The sequence below is a fragment of the Sinocyclocheilus grahami genome, unplaced genomic scaffold (assembly GCF_001515645.1).
Source record: "Sinocyclocheilus grahami isolate Dianchi unplaced genomic scaffold, SAMN03320097.WGS_v1.1 scaffold348.1, whole genome shotgun sequence".
NCBI lineage: Eukaryota > Metazoa > Chordata > Actinopteri > Cypriniformes > Cyprinidae > Sinocyclocheilus > Sinocyclocheilus grahami.
Genome location: NW_015505527.1, coordinates 633803 through 645947, shown reverse-complemented (window position 1 = coordinate 645947; position 12145 = coordinate 633803). Strand labels below are relative to the sequence as shown.

The 12145-nt window shown below is 38.0% G+C and overlaps 2 protein-coding genes across 3 annotated transcripts; one reads left to right on the top strand and one right to left on the bottom strand.

Annotated features, from left to right (window-relative positions):
- Positions 1–352: 352 nt before the first annotated feature.
- Positions 353–6228, top strand: nfkbib (nuclear factor of kappa light polypeptide gene enhancer in B-cells inhibitor, beta). Of its 2 annotated transcripts, XM_016229169.1 has the most exons (7): positions 353–1561; positions 1653–1770; positions 2250–2259; positions 3016–3210; positions 3314–3402; positions 3837–4073; positions 4154–6228. In XM_016229169.1, exons 1-7 carry the CDS (start codon positions 1086–1088, stop codon positions 4196–4198), a joined length of 1170 nt encoding a protein of 389 aa, XP_016084655.1. In that variant the 5' UTR covers positions 353–1085; the 3' UTR covers positions 4199–6228. The 2 variants fall into 2 exon arrangements, with proteins under 2 accessions (XP_016084655.1, XP_016084656.1); XM_016229170.1 differs by lacking the exons at positions 3016–3210; positions 3314–3402 and adding an exon at positions 2558–2646 and having other exon boundaries at positions 2250–2454.
- Positions 6229–6680: 452 nt separating this feature from the next.
- ftr84 (finTRIM family, member 84) lies at positions 6681–12145 on the bottom strand. The gene is made up of 8 exons (XM_016229168.1): positions 11560–12145; positions 10628–10723; positions 10051–10176; positions 9599–9706; positions 9299–9455; positions 7643–7696; positions 7494–7547; positions 6681–7369 (listed from the first exon to the last, which is right to left on the bottom strand). The coding sequence occupies exons 1-8, from the start codon at positions 12124–12126 to the stop codon at positions 6825–6827; spliced, it is 1707 nt and encodes a 568-aa protein (XP_016084654.1). The 5' UTR covers positions 12127–12145; the 3' UTR covers positions 6681–6824.

Below are 12145 nucleotides of genomic sequence, written 5' to 3'. Positions count from 1 at the left end.
GCTCCAAACCTAATCAAACACACCTGAAGCAACTAATTAAGGTCTTCAGGATCACTTAAAAATTAAAGGTAGGTGTGTTTGATTAGAGTTGGAGCTAAACTTTGCAGGACAGTCGATCGCCAGGAGCAGGGTTGGGCACCCCTGGCCTAGTGCATGGTTCCTCAAATCTTGCCCTGGAGGTCCAATGCGCTGCAGAGTTTAGCTCCAACCCTAATCAAACTCAGCTACCTGTGATTTTCTAATGAGCCTGAAGACATTGATTAGCATGCTCAGGTGTGTTTGATTAGGGTTAGAGGCGAGCTAAACTCTGCAGGAAAGTGTATCTCGTGGGCCAGATTTGAGGATCCCTGGCCTAGTGTTACAACTCATCCTGGCAGTGCAGTGGCTTGTAACAACAACACTCTTTACACTTGACACTAATTTCTAGTTTATAGATAGTTTATATATTTTTAACTACTGTAATTGTAGCAGACAAAAATAAAACATCCAAAAACAAAACTCCTATTGTTATCTGGGTATTATTAATTTAACTCACCGAAGCTGCATAAGATGTCATGCAAAATAAACCATAAAACAACGCCTTGTTTTTTTTAAATGGCAGCTCAAATTAATAGCCACTTGAAATTCCTCCAACAAACGCAACGCGTTGGAATTCCCGATGAAACTAATGTAACAGACAATTAATTATGAGTGCAACGCATGCGCGCTCTGAGCCCTACGCATGCGCAGTCCCGCACGGTATCTAGTTACGAGAGTGGCTTTGGGAATTCCCCAGGAAAACACCTACGCAGCCACAAGGCCTTTTCTGGACAAACTGGCCAACAGCAAGCCGCTCACAAGGTGAGCAATTTGTAGTTTTATAATGCTCCGGAAATGGAGGGAATCTGAGGCTTGTGCGACAGCGCTTGCCGCTGTTGTTTGGGAATTTGTCCAGAAAGAGCTCATCTTGTTCCCCTAAAAACATCAACAACCGTCAGACAAGATCCATCTGGATAGAAGCGAAAACGGCGCAACAGATCGTTTGTCAGGAAAGGCCGTTTCTCTTGTTACAGCTGTCATCATTTAAACGGCGCATTCATATATAAATGGAGGGGACGCAAGAAATTCACGGTGAATCCCGGAGACAGAATGCACGGCCTGGACCGAGCTACGCTATGGAGAAAAGGGGCGCCGTGGACTCTGTCCCGGAGGACTGGTGTGACAGCGGGTTAGACTCCTTATGCGGGGTCGGACTCGGTTTTGAGGTTCCCTACAGCACGGACACCGAGGCCGAACAGATGTGGACACCTGGTCGGTCTGACGTCCCTCCGTCGGACGAGTCCGACAACAGGAGTACCGTGGATTGTGTGTCGATTGGCGGGGGAGAGAGGCTCGACTCTGCCATAGGGGACTCGATTAATGAGGATGCGATGGTGGGGTGCCTCTCCGACGGGATCGGCACCATGATCCTGGGCGAGCCTGCAGGTTCAGACAGACTGGCGGTTTCAAACACTGAGGAGGGTCGGCAGCGAAGGGAAGAGCTCTTCAACACGCTCAACTTTCTGTCAGAGGACGGTGACACGTAAGTCTTTGTAGTTTTCTATTACCTGTACATTTGAACAGTTTGGAAGGCTATTAGATTTAGGCTGTAAACATTTCCTCTTGTCTCTCAGGGTACTTCATTTGGCGCTAATTCATGAGCAGTGGGGTGTTGTTCAGTGCCTGCTTGAAGAAATTGTGGTGGACAACACCTGGATTCCTTACCTGGACATCCAAAATGACCTGGGTCAGGTAAATGTACAACAGTGTTGCCAGATCCCTCTAGAAAAACAAACAACCTGCTCTAACAAGCCAGCACCTGTGGATCAAGAAGAATTGCTTTACTTCCAGTGATTTATTTTTTGCATAAAACATTACATATTAAACGAACCAATACATTTCATCGTGCTGTTGAAGTCACCATAAAAGCAAACTTTACAATACTTATTTTTATGGAATATTGCAGTGTTTATCATAAAGGATTTATGCATTCCTGTAATTGTTTTTTTAATAATATTGTTTTTAATAATTAAAATTTTCATGTACAACTCAAATTTTCTCATGCCTATACACCTATAGGGAAACAGAAACCAAGACCTAGCAAGCCCTAATACACAGTTATACTTTGGAAATAATGCAAGCTGTAACTGACTAAACAAACAAGGCCTGAGTGGTAACACTAGTGGCAACCTATCTCTAACTTTTTCCACCCTCCCTCCCTCTTTGCTCAGACCGCTTTACATTTAGCAGTCATCGTAGACCAGAGTGAGTGTGTTCGGGCACTGTTGTGGAGTGGAGCCAGTGCGGAGATCCAAGAGAGGGGTGGAAACACACCTTTACACCTGGCTGTCAGAGAGCTTCGCACAGAGTGTGTGAGAGAGCTGACCAGCTGCTCACGGACCCCACCGGTGCACCTGAACACCACCAATTATGCAGGTACAAACTCAAGCAAATGTATTTCACTATAAATAATGCCATTATTTTTTATATATCTATGTTTTGCATCCTGTCCCGTTCTCTGTCCGTCTGTCTCTTTAAGGTGTGAGTGCACTGCACCTGGCTGTACATAGGGGCAATTGTGAGATCATCAAAATGCTGTTGGAGGCAGGAGCAGATGTAAATCAACGGGTGAGAAGTTAGCTTTTGATTTAAATAAGGGTTATAGCAGCTAACTGAAACTAAAATGAAAACCAGTAAAAACTTTTTGTTACTTGGAAAAAAACATTAATTGAATTAAAGTATTAAAAACATACTTTATTTAATCTAATTGCCAAGGCAACATTTCTCATTTTAATTTAGCTTAAATTGATGGACTCAAATAACTTAAAGTAAAAAAAAAAGATACACATTAATAACGACAAAAGAATAAATTACTAAAATTAACTACAATTAAAAACAAAATCTAAGAATAAAAACTGATTCAAAATGTTAATAAAAAAACTATAATAATACCTCAATGACACTAAAAAAACAACTCCAATTTAAATATACAACCATATTTAGCAGTCATCGTAGACCAGAGTGAGTGTGTTCGGGCACTGTTGTGGAGTGGAGCCAGTGCGGAGATCCAAGAGAGGGGTGGAAACACACCTTTACACCTGGCTGTCAGAGAGCTTCGCACAGAGTGTGTGAGAGAGCTGACCAGCTGCTCACGGACCCCACCGGTGCACCTGAACACCACCAATTATGCAGGTACAAACTCAAGCAAATGTATTTCACTATAAATAATGCCATTATTTTTTATATATCTATGTTTTGCATCCTGTCCCGTTCTCTGTCCGTCTGTCTCTTTAAGGTGTGAGTGCACTGCACCTGGCTGTACATAGGGGCAATTGTGAGATCATCAAAATGCTGTTGGAGGCAGGAGCAGATGTAAATCAACGGGTGAGAAGTTAGCTTTTGATTTAAATAAGGGTTATAGCAGCTAACTGAAACTAAAATGAAAACCAGTAAAAACTTTTTGTTACTTGGAAAAAAACATTAATTAAATTAAAGTATTAAAAACATACTTTATTTAATCTAATTGCCAAGGCAACATTTCTCATTTTAATTTAGCTTAAATTGATGGACTCAAATAACTTAAAGTAAAAAAAAAGATACACATTAATAACGACAAAAGAATAAATTACTAAAATTAACTACAATTAAAAACAAAATCTAAGAATAAAAACTGATTCAAAATGTTAATAAAAAAACTATAATAATACCTCAATGACACTAAAAAAACAACTCCAATTTAAATATACAACCATATTATAATTAATTTGAGTGTTCAAAATTTCTTACAGATTTTTTTAAAATCACTAACTCTTTTGTAGGACTTGGGGTCAGGTCGGTCTCCATTGCACTGGGCAGTGGAAAGTCAGAGGTCAGAGGTAGTGGAGTTATTATTGAGCACTGGAGCATTGGTGAATCAGCGCTCATATGCAGGCCACACCCCATTCTACTGTGCCCTTTACCGACCCAACAAAGAGGTGCAGGCCCTACTTAGTGCCCATGGGGCCACATACACACAGGACAATGAAGAAGAGGAGGAGTACCGAGAGAGTGAGGAGGTTAGAGCCAAATCCACACACACATTGACTAAAAGAATGCTTAATGGCCTGCTTCTGTACTTATCATTTCTCTGTCACAGGAGGAGTTTGATGATGTCCTCATAAATGGACAGCGAGTGCTGTAGCTGCAAAACATGGACACTACTCTGCCATTAGACCCTTTGAACTCAAGCTGAACGACTGTGGTGTCTGATTGTATTTGGTGGAGGCTATTGTGTGTGTCTGTGTGTGTGTGTATTTTGTTTTAAGGTACAATATGATGTCAGTATGCTGGTTTTGGTTCAGGCTGGTGGGAGTGTGTAGCTAGATTCTGTTACTCGTGGAGGATCTAAGTTATTTAAGCCTGACATCACGCAAAGCCTTTTAAAGCTATAACAATGGAGGCAGCTTTTCATTTAGTAAAACCTCTCATTGGCTCATCTCATTTATGTTATAATATAGGGATAGTTCACCTAAAGATGAATATGCTATCTTACCCTAATGGTGGTTCAAGGCTGTATGACTTTTTCTTCTGAGGAATAAAAAGAAAATGTCTTAAAAATTGTGAAAAAAAAGTGTTTTATGTGCACACATTAAAATTAGTGGAGTCCAATGTTGTTTAGGCAGTATATCATGCCTTTAGGTAAAATGTCTTCCACAGAAGAAACAAAGTCATTTAGTTTTGGAATGACATAAGGGTGAGTAAATGATCTTAATTTTGGGTGAATTATCTCTTTAAGAACCAAATTCCCTAGAAGATACCAAACAATGTACATTGTGATTTTCACTAGTGAATAGATTCATTATTTCCACAATAGTGGCTTTCTTTCTATTTTTAAAATTAAATTATTAGCCAGATTTAACTGAAGAAATCTTGAAAAGTTGAATGGTTTTTAATAAACTTGTTGACTATTACTGCTACACACCAACTATTGGCTGTTAATTGAGTGGTGTGTCACCGGTTTCATGGTGACCTCTCAATGTTTTTTTTTTGTGCTTTTACAGTAGATGTTTTTCTTTTCCTATAATGGGTCCTGGGGTGAATATGATAGACAGGTGGATATACAGTCGGTCAGACAGAGATAAGTGTTTAGAGCACGGACTCAAAAAATTGATGAAATTACAGACGGCACAGAATACTACAATACAAATAGCAACTCAAACTTTGAATTGGATGCAAAGAAATAGAATTCGAGGTAAATTTTTGATTTAGGGACACTCATACTTCAGACTCAACAAACCGCTTGCGGTCACACCAGCATAGTAGCTTAACTGTGAAGCATCTAACAAACATTCCAAATTATACTAAACAGGACAACACACCTTTTTTTAAATCTTAAAACATAAAAAAATATATATTTTAAGTATAAAATGATATGTCAATTATAATAGAAAACAGATCTGATTTAACTGGTTCTGTCTGACATTTATGTTATGAATTGTTATGAAAGTGGAGATTGATCTCTATTCACTCATGTGGGGGCATTATGGTCGTGGACATTTAAAATCACTTATTTATTGGCCCATTTCAATTTTTCAGTTTGTTGGGGTGAACAAGAATATTTTTCGGTGATGATGATTGGTTCCCTCTGTTGTAATATTGAGACTCCTTTGGAAGTCAGGGCTCTTGATCTACATGTACTTGTCCACTGTGAGTTGACTACTGTTGAGCAGAGTAAGATTGTCCTGTTTTAAATGACAAGGTTCATGATTATTCATCCGTTGAGAATTTATCTTTGGTTTGACCTTATGCTTAAGGAAATGAAGCCACAGTAACAGCTTGGGGTAGATGTAAGACAAGAAAGAGAGAGGAAGGAGCATCATTTAGGGATTAATAAAACAAGTGTAGCCATGTCTTAAAAGTTAAGAGGTACAGTTATTTGAAGGGGAAGCTGGATTTGCATTTGAATGTTTCTAATCAATGTAAAAAGAAACAGAGTGACAGATCGTTCCTCTTATCTGTACATATTTCTGTTTACTTGGTGATGGGTGAAATGACTGAAAAGCTCTTAGAAACCATTCAAATGAACAATAAACAAATAAACAATAATGACAAGACGGCTTATTTTATTTACATGCTCATAATCACACAAATACACACTTTTCTCATGATGTTGCTGTATCTTCTGACTTATCTAAACCCAAAGATTGCAGAATGTGTATTAGGTTTGACTGGCTGCAGGTTTTGACATGATACATCTTAAAAAAAAAGATTATTTAAAGAGATTGTCTTGACTGGATTAGCTTGCTTTGTTATTTTTAAACATATTTACTGCCACTTTTTTTTTTAGGAATCTCACAAAAATGGTTACAAAAATGTCCCATTTTAACACCCATTTCCATTCTATTTAAATGATGATTCTCATTTCTAGCACTATATTTAATGGTTGATATGAAATTAAATCAAGGCTGTGAGGTAAGCACAGTGTCTTCATTATTTTAATTACTAATTGATTTTAAAAGGCAGTATCAGTATTTGTCATGTGAGAATGAGAGGATGTATTTTGAATTACATTAATAAGATTTGGGGGGTAAAATGAGCCTAATTCTGCTGAAAATACTATTAGTCACAATGCAAAGAATCCTAATAGTGGACTTTTTCTTTATGTAAAATAATATCTATTTTTTTCTTTCTTACATGGCAAAATGTGACCTTGAAATGTCTTTGTGTCTTCAATTCAATATGATTCTTTAAATTTTGCCTGTTTGACTGTTCACCCTTCCCAGACTCTGTCTGAAAGAGCTAAGGGTCAAAGCTCAGCTCAGAACCTATTAGTGGTATGTTTGGTGGTTCTTCTCCAGCATGCACAGAGTTACAGACGATCCAACGCCAAACCCAGCATACAGTGCTTCTGAGAACTTGGCTTTAAATCTGTGGATGAGCTCCATTGTCTCAGAAATGGAGTAAAAGGACGCAGATCCTCCGGCATAATCTAGGTACACACCGATCCGTGAGGCACGAGCTGCACCCAGCAGATCTTTATCCATCTTATTGTGCCAGGCAGAGTATCCTGATTCTGAGCATAGGAGGCTCCAAGATTTATCATTGTATCCCAGAAGGCTGTTTGAGTTCTTACCTTTGCGGCTAATGCTCTTGTATGCAACTCCAATGGAAAATTCACCATTCCACTCCACCTCCCAGTAATGCCGCATTCCGCTGAGTGGCTCCTTGCACAGGATCTGGCAAAACCCATCAAACCGCTCCGGGTGATCTGGGTAGAACTGGGTTGTTCTCTTCCGGATCACCCGGCGATTCCCGTCTGAAAGGACCAGCTCTTTATAGGCAGTGTTGAGATCAAAAGTAAGTTTAGAAGAATCTGTTAAATGAAATTGTTGAGAAAAGAGGTTCATTCAGCATTTAGAAGAAACAAAAAGGGGATATGTTATCATCTGTAAAGTGAATTAGATTAATTAATGATGTGGAATTGTCTATACACTCACATTTGAGGAAATCCAGTCTTGTTTTAGGCTCTGGCAAATCAGTTCTTATCAGAGCTGAAAATATGGTATACAGAGTTGTTCTGTAACATACATATTATTCTACATAAAGTTAAATAAAGTGTAGATTAAACCTCAGGAAGTCCTCTCACCATTCAAATGTCCTCCAGATCTCGGAATCAGGATATAGATTGAGATGTCACTCACTAAGATGAAACAGTTATGAATATCATGCAAATGCATAAATGAATAGTAGATAAAATATAGCTTTATATGCTCTACTGATCAAAAGATTGGGGTCAGTAGGATTTGTTTTAAATAATACATTTAGTTTTATTCAGAATGGATGCATTAAATTGTTTAACAACATACCAATTATTCAACTGTCGAAACGTCTTTTTAAAAAGAAAAATTCAAATAGACAAAAACTCCATAAAACAGTTGTGAAAGTTGTGAAAATAACATGATCTAGGACCTTTATACAGTGCATGTCATTGTAAAAACTGAAAAAGAAAAAAGGTATCAGTTTCCACAAAAATATTAAGCAACTATTTTCGACATTGACTAAGAAACTAAGAAATGTTTCGTGAGCTAGTATATTAAAATGTTTTCTGAAGGATCGTGTGATATTTAAGACTGGAGTAATGGCAGCTGAAAATTCAGCTGTCATTACAGGAATAAATGACATTTTAAAATATATTCAAATCGAAAACAAGCTTATAAAAATTGTAATGAATTTTCACAATATTACCGTTTTTATTGTTTTTGCGATCAAGTTAACACAGCTCTAGTAAGCAAAAGATATGTCTTTCAAAAACATTAGAAAAATCTTACCGACCCAAACTTCTGAACAGTAGTGTATATGACTCTCTGCATCTGCATTTACATCCATAATTTAGGGGTGCAGAGCTGATTATATATATATTTTACTCACTAAGATGAAACAGTTATGAATATCATGCAAATGCATAAATGAATAGTAGATAAAATATAGCTTTATATGCTCTACTGATCAAAAGATTGGGGTCAGTAGGATTTGTTTTAAATAATACATTTAGTTTTATTCAGAATGGATGCATTAAATTGTTTAACAACATACCAATTATTCAACTGTCGAAACGTCTTTTTAAAAAGAAAAATTCAAATAGACAAAAACTCCATAAAACAGTTGTGAAAGTTGTGAAAATAACATGATCTAGGACCTTTATACAGTGCATGTCATTGTAAAAACTGAAAAAGAAAAAAGGTATCAGTTTCCACAAAAATATTAAGCAACTATTTTCGACATTGACTAAGAAACTAAGAAATGTTTCGTGAGCTAGTATATTAAAATGTTTTCTGAAGGATCGTGTGATATTTAAGACTGGAGTAATGGCAGCTGAAAATTCAGCTGTCATTACAGGAATAAATGACATTTTAAAATATATTCAAATCGAAAACAAGCTTATAAAAATTGTAATGAATTTTCACAATATTACCGTTTTTATTGTTTTTGCGATCAAGTTAACACAGCTCTAGTAAGCAAAAGATATGTCTTTCAAAAACATTTGAAAAATCTTACCGACCCAAACTTCTGAACAGTAGTGTATATGACTCTCTGCATCTGCATTTACATCCATAATTTAGGGGTGCAGAGCTGATTATATATATATATATTTTATGTCTGTGTGTCTGATGCAGAGCAATGCCTTCCATCTCTGCTTAACATCTACATTATTTTGACCATTTTAGACATAGATATAATAAAGGCAAAACAGAGGTAAATGTCTGTTTCACAGTCTCACAGTGGTTATAGTCTTCGTGATTACCTCGTTTGGAGATGTTTCCCAGCTCTTTTTTGCAGATGTCGTTCAGGTGTTCTTTCATGTCAGAGACGGTCTTGGTGATTTCACTAAAGGAAAACTCTGGGTTTATCAGCACTTTGGGCACCATGGGCTCTGGTGCAACAGATAGAGTGGGAAAATTCTGCACAAGTAATGAAAGCACTTAACAAAATCGGTTCTGACAAGTGGCTTGCCTGAATATTCCTGAAATATCCAGTCAGGCAAGTGCACTTTCTGAATGAGCGAAATCCAGTTAAATGTGAGTGGTTGTTTGATTTTATTTACCTGTAGGAAGTGAATGTTGTCCTCTGTATCAAGTATTTGACGTAGTTCAGCATCTCTCTTCTGAAGCTCCATGATCTCTTGTTCAAGTCTCTCTATGTAACCCTGTGCCTGTCAGTACATCAAAGCTATCCCAGTCAGAGGGCAGGGACCAGCAACTGTAGTCAGGACTTTTCTTCATCTCAACACTTGCATAAAGCTTCATCAAAGCATGGCTCGGTTTTTTACAGTATACGAGCTGTAGAATTATACAGTTTCATATAGACTAAGAAACATTAAGTTAAACATTAGCAAAAAGTTTTCTCACCACAGTTCCCCAGTAAGGGGCAGGGGATTTTAATCAGCACTTCCTCTCCTTGGGAATCTAACCCATGATGTTGGTGTCACTAGTGCCATGCTCTACAATTGAAGCTACAGGAAGCAATCTAACCCCTCCGAATCTAATGTGCATGTACCTGAGCCATGGAGGCCTGTAGGTTGGCCTGTATGAGCTGGCTTATCTCAGCATGCCAGCGCTCTACCGCCTGTAACATCTCGCTGAAGATTTTATCACTGTCAGTCTGAGCCCGCTGTGCATTTCCCTACAGAGAAGGTGCAACAGTCAGCAACAGCATACATCCACACTGCCAGGGGGCAGCACAGAGCACTGCATCAAAGTCAGATGCCTTTGAGAGAATGGGATAACTGGGACATTTTTAAGTTGTACTAAGTACATGTTAGTAAACAACATATTATATAACTCTATACTGTTTCTGACTTTGACAAATAGTATCTTAGATGTTTGATTACTTGAATTTGTATGACAGCAATCCTACTGCTTTCTCTCTGTCTTTCCCCATTTCATTTCATGGGCAATAAATGACCAATAATAACATATCTAATATCTCAAAGTATCTCTTTGAACTGTTAGGGTTTATGTTCTGATTTTGTCTGAAAATGAAAATGTATAGAGTTATAATGACACTTAAATTACATAAAAGTGAGAAATGTTTTGTCCCAAAGCTTTTTTAGGACTCTCCTGATTGGACCAACCTTGAGAACATCCACATTGTGTCTGAGTTCTTGAAGTTCTTTCATCCGATCCTGGATAATGTGCTGAACCTCTGTCTGAGTCACCACCAAGACTTTCTATAATCACATACATACAGTACATGCAAAAAAAGAAAAGAAAAGAAAAGAAAAAAGCTATCAGTCAGTTAGGTATGTTATGTACCGTATGTATCATTGTTTTCTTTTGGCAATGTGTGATATTCATGTACCCATATGCACACCACCATTCAGATTTCGGATGACTTTTAAAAAAAGAAAATAATGCTCTTATTAATTACATTTAAAATATATGCAAATAGAAAGCCATTATTTAAAAATGTATTATTTCACAATATTACTGTTTTTACTGTATTTGTGATCAAAAAATGCAGATTTGGTGCAGATTATTCTTACAATATAATCTTTTGTTAAAGTGTTCAAACCTCTGTCCACAGAGTATAAGGCACAATGCATAGGGCTAGTTATCAGCTGACTCTTTACTCTGGAATAGTCAAAGCACTGAAGATTTATCTGTAAAAAGTGGTAACTACAATACTAAACCACTGTTTTAGCCAGTGAAAACTTCCATTTAAATATGAATTTATTATTTTTATAAAGTTTTTTATATTTAAACTTCATAACATTTAAAGTTGTGACAACTTTCTCTGACTTGAAGTTTATAAAAAATATCATTATTTTGAGAACACAGTTCAACCTTCAATCTTCCTTAGGTGACCACAACATTATGACTTTGAAATCACAAACATTATTCAAATTTTTATTATTGTAGTTTCTGAAGTAGATGTTTGAAACCACAATACAAAACCACTGTTAGAAAAAACACATTTCAGTACTTGGACTTACAGTTTCTCAGATATGACCCCTGTGACAGCTTGCCCCGATCTATTCACAACAATTCTAATCTTATGTCTCACCTGTTTCTCTGTGCGTTCATCATCTGCGCTGACTATGTTGTGGCTGCGATGTTCTCTTACTGTACACAGCACACAGATGCACATCTGGTCTGAGCGGCAGAAAAGCTCTAAGCCTTTTTCATGCTGTGGGCAGATCTTCCGATCCAGGTGTCCCGTCTCATCCACCAGTTTGTGTCGTTTAAATGTGGCCGATTCATAATGAGGCTTGATGTGAGTCTCACAGTAATAAGCCAGACACATCAGACATGACTTCACCGCTCTGTTCCGCCGACCAGTACAGAAATCACACAGCGCATCACGCTTGAAGTATGGAAACAGGTTGAGCTCACGAGGGGGTGGCCGAGGCTCCGGGTTCCCTACGTGGGGCACGTTGCGTCTGAGTATGGGCCGAGGAGTGAAGGTCGCCTGGCACTGCGGACAACTGTACACACCGAGGTTGTCTGAATGGTCCCAGTAGATCTTAATGCACTCCAGGCAGAAGGTGTCTCCACACGGGATGGTGACAGGGTCTCGCTGGGTGTCTGTGCAAAGGAGGCAGGTGTAGTCGAGGTAGTCAGATTCTGCCATTTTCTAAAACAAAGATGTG